This window comes from Microtus oregoni, unplaced genomic scaffold, assembly GCF_018167655.1.
Source record: "Microtus oregoni isolate MIOR12 unplaced genomic scaffold, Mior012 000025F_ref0000491, whole genome shotgun sequence".
NCBI classification, from domain to species: Eukaryota; Metazoa; Chordata; class Mammalia; order Rodentia; family Cricetidae; genus Microtus; species Microtus oregoni.
In genome coordinates, this window is record NW_024543084.1 from 11,857,317 (window position 1) to 11,878,627 (window position 21,311).

Here is a 21,311-nt window from a genome sequence, read left to right on the forward strand (position 1 = left end):
GTATTTCTTCAGATATGTTCCTTACCAGCAAGGGTCCATGAAGCCTCCCTTGTCCCCTGGCCTCTGCTTATTTTCAATCCTCAACATGTTGACGATGACACATTTCCCTGTGTGCCAGGTCACCTGGCCTTCTGTGCGGTGGACTCAGGGCACCGGTAGCACAGATATCTGTCATAGCTTTATTTTCTCACAGGGCCATCCAGGTCTGATTGGACTCATCGGACCTCCGGGTGAGCAGGGTGAAAAGGGTGACCGAGGACTCCCCGGCCCCCAGGGTTCGTCTGGTCCTAAAGGAGAACAGGTACATAGAATAACTCACATCTCCAGAGCAGTTTCTAGCTTCTGGCGGAACCTGGGAGGATGCCCTCATTGCCGTGGAATCTCACATCTTGCTTTGCAGATGGAACCAGCGGGGACTTGGACTTAGCTAGGTCCCCAAGGCACAAGTTAGAACTTACCCCAAACCCAAGTCCTGGGCGGAGCAGAAGCTCATTGGCGTGATGACCCTCATAATCAGAGGGCCTGAGCAGTCAAATCCTTCCCCATCTTCACTAACTCACTGGGTAGAAGGTGATGGTGGACCGTCAGCCGCGTTCACTTGTGGAGAGAGGCAGAGCAATGGCCGCTAACATCCCTGCCTCCCCCTTGTCACAGATGCCCACTTCTGACCCCAGACTTCCCCTGGATCCACTGTAGTGGGTTAGTTTGCAGTCTTGGTCAGCTAGGGGGAAACCCTGGCTGCATGTTGGTTTGTCTGTAGGAGGTAAAGTGGAGGAGACGCCCAAGCTGAAAATGGGTTAGTTTGTGTACGGCACAGAAGAAAAGACATGTGTTCACATGGGGAACCCCCCGTTCACTGTAGTGGGACTCCCCACTTTGTCCCCACTCACATCTGGGCATCTTTGCTTACCCATGCCTTGGTCTGTCCCTGAATACAGCAGCAGAATGTGGGGGTGACAGGAGCCTCTGGAGGCTGAGCGAACGGTAGATAGCCCTCTTTAGGTCATATTGGAAGTGAATGGCATCAAAGGAGGAGACTCCCTGGAGCCCTGCCTCAGCCACTGTGGGCGGTTTTCTGACTGCCAAGTGTCACCAGGCTTCCGTGGCACTCAGACTATGTGACTCTGTACATGAAGGTTCATTTGCTTCTCCACACACAGTGTGGTCTTGGCCATGTTACAGGTAGAAGGTGTCTCCAGCGTGCAGGCTTGAGAGACACGGGACACACTAGAGACTCTGAGGCCAGGCCCTGTGAGCTAACAGTGCAGGGAGATACTTTCTTCTCCATGAGGCTGGGCTGTCAACTGTGGCTGGACAGGCTAGACTCCTGGACACTTTCTGCTTTCCCCTGTCTCCTGTGGTGAGACCTGACACCATGAACCGAGATATGTGGCCAAGCTGGGCAGGAGGCTGGATCAGGCTTTTCTGAGTTCCAGTGGTATACAGTGGGGGTGTTGTCTTAATTTATAGTTCCTTCTGGCCTGGGGAGGGGCTGGGCCTGGGGACCTCAGCCCGTGGCTGGTGTTGGGTGAATCAGTCTAATCTAGCGAGGAGGCATGAAGGCCCTCACCGTGGAGTAAGTTCTAGAGTGGTTAACTACAGCTGCCTGCCAGGCTTCGTTGTCACCTTCCTCAATCCCACCCCATCTAAAAACTGGTAACCTGCATTTTCTGTTCCCTTCCAGGGCATCACTGGTCCCTCTGGTCCACTTGGGCCTCCTGGGCCCCCTGGCCTGCCGGTATGTATCTAGGACAGATGCAGGGGATGTAGGACCCAGTGGATACAAGGAGGGACGTGAGATGGATGAGCCAGGCTAGCAAACCACAAGGAAGTCAGGCGAGATGGTTGAACCAGAATTTATTTGTATATAATGCAACACTGGGGTTCCAAGGCACAGGAGCAAGAGAGGGGTTGCTGGTCCCCTGGATGCCGGTCCCCTGGGTGCCTTGCCAAAGGGGAAGGGAAGGGCAAACTTTAATGCCTGAACCCATCCCAAAGAATGCAGATCCTTCTGCAAGCATCTGGGAAGAGGGAGGGGAATGTCTTGGCTTTCCTCTTCCTAATGCGCACGAATCAGGCCATCTCAGTCCAGGCTTGAGAATAAGGGACCTGTCCTCTTCAACACCCTGGCGTAGGCCTCCTTGTGCTTCCCACATGCCATTCCCACATCCCTGATCTCTGTCCTCCCTGACCCATCTGTGTTAACTGGACCTTGGGTTCACATGGCCTTGGATGTCCAGCAGCTGACTCCTTCCAGGCTCCTCAGGAGCCCAGACACTCCCTGGCTCTTGATATCTAATGTCATTCCCAAGCTGAGCATTGTGGGCAGGGTGGCCTCTCAGCAGACACCCTCTGCCTTCTGGGGGTGAGTGGCAGCCACCACCAGCTCTCCTGCCTACCAGCCAGGCAAGTGCAGAGAGGGCAGGCAAGTGCAGGATCAGGGACAGGCTGAGTGAAACGAGGACCTGTGGGCCCCTCTGTTTACTGACATTCTGACCTCTGCTCTCTGCAGGGCCCTCCAGGTCCCAAAGGTGCTAAAGGCTCTTCGGTAAGTGACTCTGCCTTGGTGGGGCCCATGATACCTGAGACTACTTTGGAGGTGGGAGAGGAGCCCTCTGGGAAGTGGGTCACCTGGATGCCCACCCGGGCCCATAGAGATCCTTTCCACCCCTCCCCTCTTCTTCATTATACTGTGTGTTGTTGGTATTCCTTGTTTTCTCTAGATTTCCCTTGGTGAAAAAATATGATTCTATCTCTCTATTGCTGGCTGCTTTTAAGTATTATTTTAATTGTAGCTGTTCCTGGGGTGTTGTGGGAGAAAATCAAGTGAGACGAGCTAGCTCTGCCAGACCCTGCAACCTTTTTGCACTCTGGCTAACGTAACAAACACGTGTATTTATCAGGCCTGTGGCTTCTCACTTTGTGCATATGGCATGTCCTGACCGAACTGGAGTCGTTAGGGTTTCTGTGTCTTTATTGTTACTCTGTGTTTGGAGCCCTCCAGCCTCTCTATATAGTCATGAAACCTAGCAGGCTAGGATGTGTGTCAGTCCCCGACTGTGTTGTAGAACACCATGCTTTACTCCTTCCGTGCAACCATGTTTGGTACCCATCATCCATCTTCCATCCTTCCAGTGTTCCCGTGCCCTCCCCTAACCTCGGCGATCACTATTCTATCATGTCCTTTCTATCAACTGTTAATGTTCTAATTATTCTGCACTGTACTTCTGGTAATGCTGATTTCAGAGTGCCTCTAGTCGTCACCCCTCCCCCGTGTCCCCACGCACAAGACAAGATGGCCTTTATGACTGAGCAATACTCCTGTGTGTATACGATGCATTTCCTTTTCACTGGCTGGAGCACCCAGGCTGATCCCACATCTTAGCTATTGTGTTCAGTGCGGCCACCACGGGGTCATGTGTCACAGAGATACAGTGACTTTGTGTCCTTGTTCTACTCAGAAGTGGGACAGTGAGATGGTGTAGCATGCCCACCTTGTTTTGTTTCCACCATGGCGGACTATTCTGTGTCCCCACCAGCAGTGCCCTGTCCTCTCTAGCACTTCTTTTAGTCTCTCTGATAAGGACTCTGCCGGCAGAGGTGGGATGGAGTCCAGATGGGAGCTGGGCTTACATTTCCCCCATGGCCCACGCAGCTGGCATGCTTCCATAAACCTGTTTGTTGGCATTTTCTTTTCTTTTTTATACCTGTCTCCTGTCTTTCGGATTGAGCCCAGTCCAGCTCAGGCCAACACATCTGGGCTCTTTGCTCCCTGCTGTGGAGGGTGCCAGCCTCAGGAAGAGAAGTCTTGCCTTCACTTTGTCCTGACCTCTCTGAAGCTGGTGGGTCTGTCAGATCACAGGAGGCCCCATGACCAAGTACTGGTTTGTCACTTTCTCCACAGGGTCCCACCGGCCCGAAGGGCGAGGCAGGCCACCCAGGACTCCCTGGCCCACCCGTGAGTAGTCTGTGAAGTCTGTGTGGAGGGAGTCTGAGGGAGTGTCTGTTGTGGGGCTTGCTGTCTGAGATGCAGTGAAACTCAGATGACATCCCCAGAGGCTGGTCCCTGGGGATGCAGAGGGGCTGTCAGTGTCCCAGGCCTGTCCATGGAGCTCATGGGCTGACTTGCCCTGGGTAGGATTATTGACCAGAGAGAGAGGGAATGTGCATGTATGTTTGTGACTATGTAAGTGTGTCATATGACTGTACATGCTTATGTGTACTTAGTTATGTGTATATATTCATATTTATAAGTAATAACTTATGTCTGAATACATGTTGTAAGTATGGGCTTGTGCATTTGTGTGTACCCTATACATATATGTGTAAATATGCATGTAAGTATAAGTGCATGCATGTTTCTCTATGCTATATGCATGTGTGTGAGTATGTATGCATAATATGTTTAGGTGTGTAAATATGTATTTATGTATATATACTTCTCTTTGTATATGTGTACATGTGTTTATTTGTATTATGGATATTTATATGCATGTGCATACTGGAACATGCATGTCCATGAAAGTGTGTGTATTTTTGTCTGTGTGTTATATATGTACATATATGTGTGCGAACATGAATTTGTAAATGTGGATGTGTGAGTCTATTTGTATATGTGTGAATATGTGTGTACATACACAAGGTATGTTTGTGAACACAATATGTGTAGCTGTACATATGTATTTTGTGCATGTGTGTATGAACATGAAATGTGTATTGTATATTTCTACATATATATTATATATGTGCTTATATGTATGTATGAGCATGCATGCATATGTGTATATGTATTTATGTATATTGTACATTTGCGTTTGTCAAAGTTAGGGTTTCTATATGTAAGTGTGTGAATATGAATGTGTGTTTCTTTATGTATGTATCGTGTATGTATATGTATATATATATGAATATACATGTACGAACATGTATATGTATAGATTGTATATTATGTATATATGTGAACATGAATGTATATGTTTCTAAATGCATATTATGCATGTGTATATGTATGAACAAGAATGTATAAACATTCAGGCATGTTTCTATATGAGCATTACGCAGGTGTGTTGTTGTATGACAGAACAACATGCAAAGCTAAGACCTTGAGCCACTAAATTCTGGAGAAGAGTCAGGGCCTTGGGCTCAGGCCTTTCGGCGCTTAGCCTGGGCAAGTGGATGGGCATGGAGTAGTATTCAGGATACAGGAAGGAGTGAGCAAACAGTGTGACCTGGCACCTGTCCTTCCAACCCAGCACACAGAGCCCGAGGGACCCAGATTTCTGGTTCAGGATCATCTTAACTCTGCCCTTGGGACAGAGCCATCCTTGTCCACTTCCATCCTTGACTGCTTTCTTCTGCACCCCAGGGCCCTCCAGGGGAGGTCATCCAGCCCCTGCCAATGCAGGCATCCCGGACTCGGCGGAACATCGATGCTAGCCAGCTCCTTGATGACGGGGCTGGGGAGAGCTATCTGGACTACGCAGATGGCATGGAGGAGATCTTCGGCTCCCTGAACTCCCTGAAGCAGGAGATTGAGCAGATGAAGCGGCCACTGGGCACACAGCAGAACCCCGCCCGTACCTGCAAGGACCTACAGCTCTGCCATCCTGATTTCCCAGACGGTGAGGGAGGGCCACAGTGGGAGTCTAGGCCAGTCAGAGCCACTCCTCACTCACTCCCCGTCCGTGGGAGGAGGCATAGGCTAGACCCTTTCTTAATCTGCGGAAACATCAGAGAGGGAGGTGACACAGTCAGGGGAGGTCAGATGGGCTGAGCATCAGGGCTTCAAGGCTGCTTTACTCTGAGCCTCATTGCTCCTGATCTGTAAAATGGGCACAGAAACATGCCCTGTGGTGGTAAATGGACAATGTATAAAATGCCTTTGGCCTGGCACTTAGCTGACCCTGAAGGCGGCTTGATGTCAGGATGTGCGATGCTTGGGAAGGTGGATTTTAAACACCAGCAGAACCATGGGGCTTCATCCTCACCCTTTTCAAAGCAAGGGCCTATTGAGCAGCAAACCAAATCCAGCTTGTCTTCCCCCAGTAAGTAGGAACATAGCTCCAGCAAGATGTGAGGGGTGTCTGATTCCAGTACATTCTGACTCCACACTTGTGTGAATTTCCAGATTTGTTTCAGGACATTCTTTGCCCTTCTGTCGCCCACCCATCAAGGTCAGCAGTCACGTACATGGTGTGCTGCATGCCCCGGCTCTGTTCTTGTGAGCAGGGCTGTCTGCTACTCTTTATGCTCCCCACAGGAGAAGGGAAGCGCTCTGAGATGAGGAAGGAAGGCTGTATTGGTGACTTTATGGCCTTGGCTGGGCATTTAACAGCCAGACTGAAATGTTGCGATGGTTTCTGCCGCTGTCTGGAGAGCCATTCTCATGAATCTGCCTCCCTGTCTCTGAAACCAGGTGAATACTGGGTCGATCCCAACCAGGGGTGCTCTAGGGACTCCTTCAAAGTCTACTGCAATTTCACAGCCGGAGGGTCCACGTGTGTCTTCCCTGACAAGAAGTCTGAGGGGGTGAGTACTCATGTCAACCGCTTGCTTCCAGTCCGGCCAGGGCTTCAGTATTTCTTTTAGCTTTAGGGCTAAAAGTCAGAGACCAATCAGTTTTGGAACCAAGAGCATTCTTCTGGAAGTCACTCTTAAGGGGTCCTGAGATGAGATATTTCAGGTACGTGGCGGCAGGTGCAGCCTAGGTCCCAGCAAGTGGGAGAAAGGCTGCCTTGAGGGTGCCCCTCCAGCCTCCCTGGGGCTCTCAGAAGAACCACAACCCAGACCAACCTAAAACTTTGGGGACAAGTGTGATGATGAGTCCAAGACATCTAGAGGATGCTGTGCCTAAACTGAGAGAGCCAACTTATTTCTGTTGAATTTGTCCCCGTCCTCTCAGGTGCCAGACAGGGGTATGTGTGAAGAATCTGTGGGCAGATAGTGGGTTCTGACTCAGGAGATTTTGTGGGAGATCAGTTAGTCACCCCTGTGGTCTTTCAGGAGCTCAGTCCTGTAGGTAGGAATTTGTGTGCAAGTGATGGGTATGCAAATTATGTGGGGGAATCTGTGGCAAAGGCGACTCTGGCCTAGAACAGGCAGGATGAGCCTTTTCCATATCTGAGGATGTGACCACGACCCCAACTTCAGGGTCTCTCCCCCTGGATTGGGATGGCTCATAGTTTTCCCATGCCATTTTCTGGATGCCACAGCAGGTATGCACGTATTCCACACCACAGCCTCCTGTGACCCTGTCACCTGGGGAGTGAGTTCCCGCTGGAAGGAGCATAAGGGCTCCCTGGGGCTTCCATCCCCTCCCTAAATCACACCATTAAAGTGGCAAGCACCAGCATGCCCTTGGGTCACACTCAGCTGGTGGCAGCAGGAGCAGAGCAGGGGTGAGAGATTCATAGGCTTGACATCCATCCATCCCTCCTGCATCCTGGATTCCTTGGCTCCCAGAGACAAGCCAGGGCTTAGCGGAGGTCTGAGACCTGAGCGCCTACTCCATGGGTCTTGGATTCCTCCATCTGGCCAGAGCTGGGGATAGAATTAAACTAAGAGACCTTTCTCACCTGCCTTGGTGCTTGGCCCTCTCCAGCCAGCCGCTAGTAGCCAAGCTGTCTCTGGGGCTGGGTCACATGGAGTCTTTACAGACCCTGCACTTTGGCTCTTTGCTTCTTCCAATGTATGAACTACAGGCTGGGCCAGGGCTGTCCTGTCCAGGATGAAAAGACCCTCTCCTAGCAGCGCTGGGACATGAGGTTCCAGGGCCTGGAGCAGCTTTGAGCAGAAGTCTGAGTTAAGCCTGTGCTCTCTGTCTCTAACTTGGGAGGAACTGCTCCCATACAATTTAAGTGTGGCCTTGACTGATAGATCTGAAAACAACAGGGAAAAGTGGAGGATTCTGAGGGCTCTGGCAGACAGGACACCTCATTTTTCTAGCAGTCTGTTCTGTCCTAGCACCCACCCAACTCTAGGGGAGCAATCAATAGTGTCTCATATCTCTTCTCCCCAATTAACATATGGACCCGGGTCCCAAACATGGTCTCAAAAGGACCAGCTCAGCCCAGTCTGGGCCAGGCTATCTGGAGGACTCTCTTTTCCCACTCCTACAGTGAGTCTGTCCAGAGACAACACCTCCCACCCTCACCTACAGAGGCTCAACCACCCACTAGACCCTAAGTGAGATTCCCCTAGGGAGGGCCGAAGTAAGCCCATGATGAAGGATATCCCTGAAAGTACAAGGGGCTTTGGGGCAGCCTTTGTTCCCTTGTCATGGAATATTACCTAACAGCTCCAAGGACCCCGAAGACCACAAATCCCCAGTGAAGACCTTCACACACACACACACACACACACACACACACACACCTCTCTTGTATGACTTTTTCTGGGGAGACAATGACGAACATCTTTTCACCTAAGATAGGGCACCAGCAAAAGAGCAAAGAACAAAAAATTATTTTACCCAGGTCTAGCTGAGCAAAGCTATGAGTTTCTTGGGGTCACTTCCAGGAGCTTGGGTGACTCAAAAGCAGAAAGACCTCTGCCCCAGGCCTACAGCTTACCAAAGCTGTATCATTGGAGTTCTGTGACTGGCAGACAGTGTGGCTGGTCAGATAACCTCTTCTTCCCATGGTTTTTATAGCCTTTGAAGGGGGCCTTGTGTGTCCTGTAAGCCGTAGCAGGTTTCTGAGACTTGTGAGTTGTATTTACTTTCTGAGCCTTAGTAAGCTTAGCTATAGGAAAAGGTGTTTCCATCTGGAGGATATAGCTACACAACCAATGTTTCACCCCTTCTTCTGGCTCTAAGAGTGTTTCCACACCTTCTTCTGTGATGTTTCCTGAGCCCTAGAGAGTGTGATAAATGTGTGGTTATTTTCCTCCATCTGCGGCCACTGTGTCGTGAAAGCAGCCCCATAGTCTCCGTGACTAATTACGCGCCTCTGCAAGTCACCTTCTGCTGCAAAAGAATAAGCTTCCTCCCATGACCAGCCGAGACAGCAGCGGTACTGTTAGAAGGCAACTTGATAGGGGAGTCACAAACATAAACAAAGCAATGTAGTGGCCTCCCTGCTAGAGCCTGTCATCTCCCCAGCCATGGGCTTTCCCCCTGCCCTCCAGTTCTGGATGTGAATTCCCTTCCGGGAAGTGAGCCTTAAGCCTATTGAAAATCAGCTGGTTACATCATAAAAGTTGAATCACTGTGGCAGCAATGTGCACATCTTGTCTGGCTTGTTGGTAGAATAGCCTGCAGGACACATAACTCACCAGGACTGTTGGGGACAATTCTCCATCCCCCCAGCAGCCTACTTAGTACCACCTAGCGCTAAGGAAATCAACCAGAAGGGAGGGAGCTTCCAGCTCAGTCTCAGCCTGGTTTTCCCATGGCCTGCAGCTGGCCGACATGGAGGGAGCTTTCCACATGGCTATGTACTCAACTTACGCCACACTCATGTACCTTATGCACACACACACATATCATGCAAACATGTATGCATATATACATATACTGTACATACATACATACATGCATACACACACACCCCTCTGCAGCTCCCACACAGTGGGGCTGCCCATGTTGCTGCGGTAGCAGGTGTAGCTGAAGACCCCCACCCGCTGTGTCTCAAGATTGAGAGTGGGATGCGATGTCCACACATAGCATGCTGGCTGCAACTTTCCCTGTCACCGACACGAGACTCCTGCATTTTCTGTCTGCTGCCCCACGGGTGCCTTTCATGTCACTTGATGCCCTGGTGCACACCAGCTGCTAGGGTGCGGTCTGCAGCCCTGGCATAACTGTGTTGACATGTACTAGGCCACTGTAGGGCTCCAGAGCTGTTGTCACCCCGTGTCACTGTGGTAAGGCCTCAGCTCTTAAGGGAAGCGTAGGCACCTTGGCAGGACACAGGGGCTGGGAAAGCTGGGAAGGTCTGACTGTGGAGGCAGAAGTAACCCTTTCATTTTCTGTTTCTCTCCCTCCCCACCATCCCTGCCTGATGTGTAGGCCAGAATCACTTCTTGGCCCAAAGAAAACCCAGGTTCCTGGTTCAGTGAATTCAAGCGTGGGAAACTGGTAAGGTGACCCCACGTCCTTTGCAGCTGTCACTTTAAACCCGGCATCTCCTATCTTGCAGAGTAAAATGGCCCGCTGGCCCAAAGAGCAGCCTTCCACCTGGTATAGTCAGTACAAACGGGGTTCCCTGGTAAGTGGCCGCCTCACGCTGCCTGCTTGCGGCTCAGCCTGGCTCTGGGTGCTGCCTGGGACTGATTGCAGCTGGGGCCACACCCGCTAATGCCCTAAAGGCCAACTTGCTCCACACGCCTGACAGCAAGGTCCGATGGGTGTGATGTTCCTTCCTCTTGCCTTCTCTTTCACCCAGAGTTCCTTCCCTCCTGGAAGTCAGCGGGTAGCTTCCCACTGAGATTCAGGGCACCCACAGCTGGAGGTGGGAACTCCAGTTACATGCCACTGACAGATGGCACAACCCAGCTGACGACATGCATAAGTCCGTGGGCACAGTCCATGAGGTGGTTCCTGAGGGTCCGTCCAGGCTGCCGCCATTTACACCCTCTTCCTGGGCTGTGCAGGGCCCATGGGCTCTGGCTGTTGGCCTTGAAGTCTCCACTTGCCCCTCACATATTAGTCTGTGTTTAACTTATGGGAGGTGTACCTCAGAACCCTATCACCTTGGAGGTGAAAATATCTTAAAACATCAACCAGAAGGCTCCTGTGGCCAGCACAGAGGCCAGGAACTTGCTTCAATTCATTCATTTCCACTCAAAATAGGACATCTTCCCCTTAGCTCTCTGAACCTTTCCTAAAGCCCCATCGAAGCTCTGTGACACCCTGCCGGACTCCAGGTTCCAGTCCCGAGTAGAGCCTACACACCTTCTTTGGACTCTCTTTTTCCATCTAGTGGGCCTCACCCTATGGGTCCTTGCTCACACAAACCCCTTCTGGGCTTCCACTGCCTCTCAACGCTGCACCAGCCTCTGCCTTTAGCGAGCACAGAGCCGTGCATACCCGAGCTTTCAGTGGCTTCCGGGACCATCCTCTCTGTCATCCCTTTGCCTGGAGGCATGTCTGGCTGGCTGTTGGGGCCCTGAGGTGCTCGGTCTGTGCACAGAAGCTGCAGGTCTGTGTTCTTCTGGCTCCAGGCCCCACAGTCTTAAATTCCCTTGCTGGGAGCTGGGCTTCCTCCTTGTTGTTTCTTCTCATTGCTTCTTCGGCTTCCTTCAGAGAGAACCACTGGTGCACAGAAGGACCTGTAGGGAGGGAGGCCTAGTGAGCAGTGGCAGGAGACTTGAGGCAAGAAGGGGGTGAGACTCCCCAGGTCTGAGATCCATTGGGTCCTGTCTGCCTGAGCTTGGCCTGGCTTCTCCCCTTCCAAGATGGCTTCTGTGTGTAGTCCAGGTCCCCCAGGGGGCACCCACCACGATCCTTGCTGAAGGAGCAAATAGCCGTAGAATACCCATGTCTAGGTACCCCCTCTGACCTTTTCCTGAGGTGGCTGCCAGGAACAGGGGTGCAGGGACCATCCACAGCAAACCAGCCTGCCTCCAGGCTCCAATGCCTCATTCCCAGCTCCCAGTAAGAACCACAGTAACTGGAGGGCAGGGAAGAAGCCAATCTCTTTGTGAGCTGCCAAAGATGGCTGCTCACACTGAGACGGCAGGAAATGCCCCAGGGCAGGGTCACTTGAGGACTGGGATCCAACGGGGATAGTACTGGAGTTTTGGGTCCTTCTGTGTCTGGTGCCAGCTCTGCCTCTGCTGTGGCATGTGTCTTTTCTCGAGTCAGTCATGTGACCGCCCAGGAACACCAGATGCCCAGACCACTGGTTGGTATGCATTTTCCTCTGAGAGTCTGATTGTGGGTTTTCTCGAGCTGCCTCCAAGGGAATAAAGTTTGCCGGAAGCTTGGGAACCCCCATGGTGTCCTAGTGCCACGGTGGGAAGGACAGGATCCTGGCCTGGCTTCTGAATACATGGGTTGTCATTGTTTCCTTGATCACCTTGCCCTGTACCAGACCCAACATTGCCTCGGGGTTCCTTTACTACCTCGTGTCCTTTGAAGTGGCCAACGCAGAGCAGTGTTAGAGCAGCAGCCGACCGGAGATGGGATTACCAGAGTGAGACACGAACCTCTGACAGCATCCTTTTCTTAATGAAAAGTCGTTACAGGACCTGCCCAGCTGAGCCCTCTAGTCCTTGCCCGGAGAGAGGATTCCAGACACATCCAGGCTGGGGGAGCCAGTGGTTTGTCCCACAACTAAGAATTTTACACACCTGCTAACACTGACACCTCAGAAAACTCCCTGTGAGAGAGATGTAGAAAACGAGACCCACCTCTCGGGATGCCCATGCCAGCCTGCACCTAGCAAAGCAGAGTGGCTTGAGATACTGCTGACACTGTGGAAGCCACTTACCAAGTGGCATTCTCTTTACCTGATGCTGTTCCTAGTTTGCTATGGAGAGTGGAGCTTTACAGTGAGGGGTCCTGTCTCCAGAGACCCGCGTTTCTTGCTTGCTATGGCCAGTAGTCAGCAGGATAGCCTGTTTGTTGCCTCAGAATACCTACAGAAGAGGACATCCTTGTACCTCCAGGGTACTCCCGGTCACTCAAATTCCCACACAGCTCAGGTCCTACTCAGGCTGATCATCCATCCAAGCCATTCTCCAAGGTCTCTTGGCTGTTCTAGTTCTTGAATCTAGCAGATTTACAAGGTGGGGCTGTGAACATCCTGAACACTCAGCAGGTGGCCTTCCATTTTCCACAAGAGCCCGTGCCACCTTCCTTTGCTAAGAACAGTGACAGGGACAGCAGGCTGAGCTTCTGTGCTTGTGGCATATGAGTTTCAAGGACGATGGCACACAGGCCTGGAACACAGGGTGCACATGAGCTGGTACACATAGCCTCAGGGCTGTGTTCAGGAAGCCGTGAGAAGCAGTGGCAGAGCTGTGACCAAATGTGACAGTCGTAGCATTTCCTGCCCGTGGCTGTGTGCCCAGAAGAGAGAAGAACTCCTGTCAAGGCTCAGGGTCAGATAGAACACTCAAGAACTATCAGGGCAGCAAAGGGAGTGGTCACCAGAACCCCAGGAGCTGTTTCTACTCCTAGGCCTTATTCCCATACATTTGATCCGAGGAAGTGAGACCTTGCTTCTTGCTCCCAGCACCCTGACTCACTGATGGGAGTGTGGAGCCGTCTATGTCCCAGAGATGAGAGAGCAGGTTTTAATGGAACGTACGTTCATTCATTGCAGTCAAGCCAGGCAGACCCGGCCAAGTGGGGAGGAGGTGGTTGGCTCCTCAGACATGGCCTGAAAGCTAGAGACGGAAAAGAGGGTCAAACTCAGGAAAACCTGATCCAGGCAGGCTTCTGGAGGAAGCAGTGCAGGCGCTGGACCTGGAGGGTGCTGGGTGAAGGGTAATAAGCAGACTGTCAGTCCCTGAAGGAAACAGGGTCTATTTTCACTTGACTCCTGATTCCGGAGTTCCCAGGAGATTCCGTGTGCTGGCCTTAGGGGCAAGGAGTCTGGACGTTTCCAGGCAGTGGCCTCAGGGAGATGGGCTTGGGTGAAGCCCTGTGGATGTGGGCAACTCTGTGGCCATTGCTCTATCTCTACCCTGCTGATTCCCTTGCTATACCCACCCCCTAGCTCTCCTATGTGGATGCTGAAGGCAACCCTGTGGGCGTGGTACAAATGACCTTCCTGCGGCTGCTGAGTGCCTCTGCCCACCAGAACATCACCTACAACTGCTACCAGTCAGTGGCCTGGCAGGATGCCGCCACAGGCAGCTACGACAAGGCTATCCGCTTCTTGGGCTCCAACGATGAGGAGATGTCTTACGATAACAACCCCTACATCCGCGCCCTGGTGGATGGCTGTGCTGTGAGTATCCCATGTGCCCGTGATGTCACCTTGTATGCCCCCTTGTGTGCGCAGCTGTGTCTTCTGTGTACCATTCCCTGAGCTGTATACTGGGGATGTATCGGGGACCAAATATGCCCCCAGCCTGCCCATATCAGGGTGTAGCTGACTTGGACAGGTCCGGCTTGGAGTTTAGAGACCACTTCTACTTACATAGCTCTTTTCTAGGCAGGGTGAGAACCCAGACTGGGCACCTTTGTGTGCATGGAAACGTGTCTGTATTTGTGTATGCGCACTTTTATGTATTAGTGGATGGCACAAGTGATTGTCACTCCTGTAAAATGACAAGGTCTCTCACTGGCTTCAGCTTGCCAAGTAAGTTGAGCTGGCTGGCCAGTGAACTACAGGAATCCTTCCCCTGCTACATATCCCCAGCTCCAAGACTGCTGGCATGTGCCACCATACCCAGATTTTAGTTTAAGGATTTATTTAATTTGTATTTTATGTGTGTGAGTGTTTTGCTCACATGTATGTCTATGTACCACAAGAATGTCTAGTGTCTATGGAGGCCAGAAGAGAGCATTGAATCCCCTGGAACTGGAGCCATGGATGGTTGTGAGCCACCGTGTGGGGGCTTGGGATTGAACCTAGGTCCTCTGCAAGAGTAACAAGTGTTTTCTACTACTGAGCCATCTCTTGAGCCCTCACACCCATCTTTTAAAATGTGGGTTCTAAGGATCATATTCTGGTCTTCATGCTTACATGGCAAGCACTTTGCTAACTAAAATGTCTCCCCAGTCCAGCACTGGATTTCTGAGCGGGGAGCCAACCCTGCTGAGGAGCTCTCTCTACACCTCCTACGGCAGGCTGGCCCAGAGAGAGTGTGGAAGTGTGTAGCTAAAACACAAGCTCTCCTGACCATAGCCCACACTGACCGTCTTCTCATGGGGAGGGCTATTCTATCCACAGCACCAAGCATCATATGAGCTGTGGCATCATCAGCATCCCCAGATGCCGAGGCAAGTGTAAGATGGAGAAGTCCACTGGGCTAGAGAGGGAAAAGCAGCCCCCTGCTGTTTTTACTTCTGAAAGAAAATCCTGCCTTGGAAAAGGTGGGGAAATAATGATTCAGAACAGAATAACCCGCTGATAGAAAAACCTGGCTCTGTGTACTGGGAGGGATAGACCGGCAAGACAGCAGGCTCAAGGCAGTCCAAAGGGAACAGCAAGCAAGACTTGCTGGGGTGGCCAACATGCTCTCCACCCCAAACCCCGGAGAAGTCCAGCCACAATTTGAAAGGTCACGATCCTCTCATTCAATTGCAGGGCTCCTTCAGGAGGTTTTTGTCCTCCACACGCAGGCCAGTGGTGCCAAGACCTGCCCAGCCCTGGGAGGCCAACTTGATTCATTTTGTAATCACAGCCACTGAAATTGGAATTCCAATGCTGGTACTATGTGGCTGGGTAGCCTGATTGAGGGGGCTGCCAAGCGGCTGGCCCTGCAGAGGGGCCGGGAGTCACTCTGCATCAATCCCGTTGTTTGTGCAGCTTTGTGCGCCCCTGGGGGGCCGTTGCTAGCTGGCGATGGTTATTTATGTCTCTTCTTTAACTGCGTCCCTCTCTAAGCGCTCTGATAATTGGAGCAACGGGGCCCCACAAATCCACATGAAATCGCCTGCCAGCTCCACACATGGTGGTCCCCGGAGTAGGGGAGAGAGACCCACTCCATGCTCATGCCATAAAGAAAGGGAGTGGGGCCTGCTGTAAGCTTGTAGCTTCATGACTCACTGGTATACAAAAACGGAGACCCCGTCACTGACCTCACATGGCTTCCCAAGACTATACCACCTTCCAGGGTCCAGGAGAGGCCAGGCTGTTGACCTCGTGTAAGTCTGGGTCGGGGAGCAGAGCCCAAGATAACAGGGCCTACATGAGGAGTAGCCAGTTCTGGCTCCCTAAACTGGCCAGGAGGGTGAGGGTCTCAGCTACCCCACAGATAGCTTCAATGCGTATGAAAGTCCAGCCCCTGAAGATACCCAGGTTTTTCCCCCCTTCCTTTTTTTTTTTTTTTTGAGACAGAATTTATTTGGGTAGCCCTTGCCATCCTAGAACTCAATCTGTATGCTGAGCTGGCCTTGAACTCACAGAAATCCACCTGTCTCTGCCTCCTGAGGGTTGGGATTAAAGGTATGGACCACTGCCCCTGTCTTTTTTTTTTCTTTTATATTTTTTATGTGTGTGATGTACATATTTGTGTATATGCATGTTTTACATGTATAAGCACATATTCGCGAATACATGCACTTGCGTATATACATGCTCGCACGCAAGCTTGTTTGTGTGTATGTATGTGTGTGTGTGTATGTATGTACACATGTAGAGCCCTAACATTGGAGTCTGTTGGGAATCCTGAATATTAATTACTGGGGCAGTGTCTCTCAATCAAATGTAGAGCTCACTGATATGACTTGTCTTGCTAGCTCGCTCGCTCGCTCTGGTATCCCATCTCTGTCTTCCAAAACTGGAATTGCAGGTGGGATGCCACATTTTTATGTATTTGTGAGGATTCAAACTTCCCTTCATATTTGCATAGTGAACATTTTAACACCTGAGCATCTTTCTAGCCCCCAGATATATCGCATGGTAAGTTTTAGTGCAAGGGTATGACCACCCATCCCTGGCCAGAACAGCCCTCAAACTAGACCGTGTTCTAGTGCTGGGTTCCTGGTGGCAAGTTCCTTCAATGTTTCTCAAGGGACAGCCAGAAAACTATAGATGACAAAAATCATCCAAGATTCCCATTGAAGAAAAATTTGCAGATTCTGAATTCACTCCAAGTCTATCTGGATGGGCAGAGCCTGCAGTGTTCAAACGCTCCTGGGCCTCCGTGTGTCCCTAGCTTGGCTTTGAGAGCAAGACAGAGGTGTCTTATCAGGACAGCTGTGGGTGAGCGGGGCCTGGGGCGAGTGGACGTTGAGAGCAGTGAAGACCGGACACTCGTGCCGGGTAGAGAAGGAGCTGCCCACTCCCACACTCACCCCTGCACTCTCAGCAATCCCTCCATATTCCAGCTGGAGATGTCAAGTAGCCGTGCTATTGTAACGACTTAACCTGCAGAGCTTAGCAGTTTTACACAAAGAAATTTACTTGTGCGCTCAGGTCTGAGATCGGAAACCCAAGAGTGGCTTCCTCTGCAGCTGTGGCTCAGGGTGGCTTGGGTTGGTTTGGCCATGGCCACCAATGACCATCACCTAAGTGGCTTACAAACCATGGGAGCTGCCCACAGTTCTGCAAGCAGAAAGTCCGAGGTTGGGGTCATCACCCCTGGGTTGTGCACAGTCGCCTTCTTCAAAGACAGAGAAGGTCTTATGAGGGAACCAGTCTCACTCATAAGGGGTCCAGGGGTCCATCCTCATGATCCAATCATCTCTGTGGGTGCCCAGCATCCCACAATCACCTTGAGTAATTGGGCTCCTATTTGGATTTGGGGTACCCATGGAGAGGAAGGCCCTGCAGCTGGGCACCAAACATGAAAGATTTAGGACTGACCCAGGGTCAGTAGAGGACCCTCTGCCGGGCTGCATCCTGGCATGTTGTACCCACAAAGGAGATGCTTGCTGCCCTTCTGCTTTCTCCTTGTGATTTCTCCAGGGCTTGCGCAGTGGAGCCTTCCCAGGCCAGACACAGTTGCATGTAAACGCAGCCTACATCCATGGTAGTGGAAGCCCTGGCATAGGACAGGTGGCCAGTGGGTAGCCCAAGATTTGTGGTTCAAAGGCAGACATTGGGCACCATTGAAGGAAGTTGACAGAGTGGGTGAACCAGATTGTTCTTTGTGATAAATGCTCTTAACACCCAAAGTTAAGTTAAGCTTGCTTGGCGGTGGGGACAGAAGTACTCATGGCCTCCCTATATTCTGGGCTGAGAGGGTTGACTCTGCTGGCAACTCCCCGCCACCTGCTGGAGGCTCAGCCTGCTTTTCCTAAGAGAGCTTTGTCCTGCTCCGCTCAAAAGTGTTGATCTGATCACAGGAGGGCACAGACTGCTTGGGCCCTGCACCATCATGGCCCTTCTGTGCCTCAGTCTACCCAGTTCTCTCTGGAACAGGTAGTAAGGAACGTTCCCTCGCCTGTCCAGGAGAGGCCTGGGATTGCAGCTCTTGTGTGAAGTCTTACGGGAAGTCCCATCACCTCTCTGCTTGGCCATGTTTCCTCCAACTTGCTGTTCTTGGTGGCTCAGGGAGTTGGTAGGGTCTTGGGGCAGAGGGGGACCTGGGCCAGGGGTGGTAGGTGACCTAAACACCTTAACCACCGCAAGAAGCCCCCGGCTTTAACTGCCTCCACCTTCTTCCCCCTTCCTAGACCAAGAAAGGCTACCAGAAAACGGTGCTGGAGATTGACACACCCAAAGTGGAGCAAGTCCCCATCGTGGACATCATGTTCAACGACTTTGGTGAAGCCTCACAGAAATTTGGATTTGAAGTGGGGCCAGCTTGCTTCCTGGGTTAGGAGCTGCTGAGCCCACCGGTCTTCAGAGCAACCTCGTGACCTCAGCACCCCAGCTGTGGGTGTCCTGTGCACGGCCCATCCCGGACAGTGAACGTTTCTCACCCCTGCCTGCCTGACTCATCCGTGCCTCGGAGGGACCCTCCGTGGCCTTGGACCCCACACCCAGAGAGAACAAAGGGAAAGAGCCGTGTCCCCCACGGAGCCGAATCACATGACCTAGCCACACCACAGCCTCTTGCCATGCTGCAGGCCCTGGTCCCTAGCTCTCCTGATAGGTTCATCAAAGGCGTTCATGGACTGTTGGCAGGGAGTTAGGGTGGGGTAGTATTTGGAAATCACTTAAAAAGATGCAACTTGAAGATATGTATCGCCCCTTGACCTTCAAAAGATGCTCTGAGGTGTTCCTATAAAGGTCGCCAAAGCCTTCTTTTTTTTTTAAACACCCCTCAACACATCCACTCAGAGGCCAAATGTCATTCCACACGTGCCTTTCCGATGGATTAAAGGTGCTTATGTTTTTGTGAGAGTTTTAAGTAAATATTTGTATTGTATTGTTATAAATGTTAAGTGTGCCTGGCTTTCACTCTTGCATGGAAACCCAGCCTCAGGCCCATGGGGAGTGTGGGCAGCTGGGACGGGGCACCAGCTCGGGTTTGCAATCCGGCTCTCCGTAGAGGGCATCTCCTCACTCCTCTCCCCTCCCCCACCCAGCAAGAAAGTGCAATAAATTGGAAATTTGCTCAGTCGGCAAGAAGCTGCATCGCCACTGCAGGTGCCTGGGCCCTTTCCAGACTTTTAATTATTTTTTTTCTTTTTGATTAGCTCTGGATAATTTTTTATGGGGAGGGAAAAATAGGCATTTGAGATCCTGCCTTTCCTACATGCACTCAGATTAAAACACAGGCTTAAATTAATCCTGATTGCTTCCTTTTTCCGTGTTTCTTCCTGCAGAGGCTGATGGGACAGTGTCCAAAGCTTGAGAACCACGTGTTCTGTAGATGATAAGTAACTATGAACATTGGTGCTGATTTTTTTACACTTGTCTCTTGTGGTGCTATGTGTCCTAGAGGCTGCATTAGGGTGCCCGCCGCGCCTCCTTCCCCCACCAGCCTTTATCCTGGCCATTTTTCTACATTCTGAGATTTTGCCAAGGACCTAACAATCAGATTGGTGCCAGAGACCTTTCTTCCTTGAAGGCACCCCGTGCTCATGATGGTGGGGCGTCCTTCCTGAAGCCTGAATCCCCTTCGGGCTCCGCTTATTTCATTTGAAAACACACGCGCAAAACAAAGACTTCCTGCATGATACATTGCGTATCCATGATTATGTTCAGTTGCTGAATGTTCGTGGTGCTAATTTCTGTGTGCGTGCCAAGGATGGGATGGAAGCCACTGGGTGCCCACGCTGATAGCCAGACTGCCCTGTGAGCGGCAGGTGGACTAAGAGATATATGACGGACTTCGTGGCTCCAGGGCTGCTGTTTGGGTTTCCACCAGAGGGGTGTTCTGGGCACAGGTGTCAGTTCTGGGGTCGGGATGGATCCCTCTGCATGCTGTCGTCTTCCTGCTCCTCCAAGGTGTGTGTGATGGAGAGGCTGCCTTCTGGGTGCAGAGGTCTCCAGGACCAGCAAGAGAAAAGAATGGCTCACTGTGAGTCACACGCCTGTTGTGCCTCTCCTTCCACCGTGAGGAGGCTATGGTGCCCAGGGAGTCAGCCATCATGCTCCGGTGCTCCTGTCCCCACCCCACCCCAAAGTGAAGGAAACCACAACACAGCACCCGGGAATGACCAGGATTGATGAATGCCGCCAACAGGCATCCCCGGGTTTCCTCAACAACAAGTTTTACTCTTGCCAAAGAAAAGCCTGGCCTGGAGGTTGCTTCTGAAAGCCAGGATACCATCGTGAGCCAGGGACCGCTTGCTGTGCGTGCCTCTGCCTGAGAAAAGCCATATTGGAAGACGGCCATGTGATGCCCTGTGGATTCTGTGTAGGTCATGTGATTCGGTGTCTGCCTCTCTCCCCATCTGGTTTACCCTTTCACCCTGTCCCATTCTTCTGGCAGTTCCCCTCCAAGTTGCAATTTGTACTGAAGTCCAAAATGTGTCCTGTTCTCCTCAGTCCACTTCACCTTCAATATTTTACAATAAAATTACTTCTTATATTTGCAGAAACGCTCCTGGCATCATTTTTATGTCTCCGTTTTCTCTGGTGTGTGCTCTCTCTCCCTCTTTCTCCATATATATATAATTGGGCAAATGGTGGCAAAAATACACACAAAAGCATAAACAGAACGCTGTGATAAAAAAAAAACTATAGGACCTTGGGTCCTTTAAAATTTCAGGCCAAAGGGTACATTGTATATTTCCCAGAGGTCCAACTGGAAGCCTCAAAATTTTACTTCTCCACAGGAAGAGTGTTCAAAAATATTTTAAAACCGTGTACTAAAGGAATCCTTGTAACAGTGTCTCAATAAAGGAGTTTACTGTTTACACCTGAGACTTGACCGGCTGTTTCCTTTGCATGGCCAGGCCCTCTGCCACCTGATGCTTCTGTTGGCTTACAGTCCCAGACATTAAGAACTATGAACTGGGGGTGGTGGTCTAGGAGGGGTGGAGAATGGCTGCCGGCTGTGACCTAATGTTGCTGTGGGCTTAGCTGTGGGCTGCTTTGTATCCATGAATGGGTATTAGGATGTAGCCGGTGCTGACCTCAGAGGCCTTACTTTTCACCCTGGGCTTTTGACACCCGGAGGGGACGTATCACCAAATCCATCAGGTGACACCTTTGCAACTAGATAATCAGGTCACACTCCTTTCTGTTTGTGGCTGGAGGAGGCGCAGGTGGTTCATGTCAGCCAATGACCTTCATTCAGCAAATGGGGCCTGTACCTCCTGCTTCTGAAGGAGCGGCTCTTTTGTATAC

The 21,311-nt window shown here is 51.3% G+C and overlaps 1 protein-coding gene across 3 annotated transcripts in view; it reads left to right on the forward strand.

The window, feature by feature from the left end:
• Positions 1-20,790, forward strand: part of Col5a1 (collagen type V alpha 1 chain) — a 150,757-nt gene extending 129,967 nt beyond the window's left edge. For 2 of the 3 annotated variants that reach the window (XM_041674302.1, XM_041674304.1), the window contains exons 58-66: positions 194-301; positions 1,685-1,738; positions 2,513-2,548; positions 3,905-3,958; positions 5,366-5,621; positions 6,416-6,528; positions 10,010-10,078; positions 13,668-13,901; positions 18,242-20,790. In XM_041674302.1, the coding sequence (XP_041530236.1) occupies positions 194-301; positions 1,685-1,738; positions 2,513-2,548; positions 3,905-3,958; positions 5,366-5,621; positions 6,416-6,528; positions 10,010-10,078; positions 13,668-13,901; positions 18,242-18,388 (1,071 nt within the window). In that variant the 3' untranslated portion in view covers positions 18,389-20,790. Of the gene's footprint in view, positions 1-193; positions 302-1,684; positions 1,739-2,512; positions 2,549-3,904; positions 3,959-5,365; positions 5,622-6,415; positions 6,529-10,009; positions 10,079-10,139; positions 10,209-13,667; positions 13,902-18,241 lie in introns of all 3 variants that reach the window. The other variant, XM_041674303.1, reaches the window with a different exon arrangement.
• Positions 20,791-21,311: the final 521 nt, after the last annotated feature.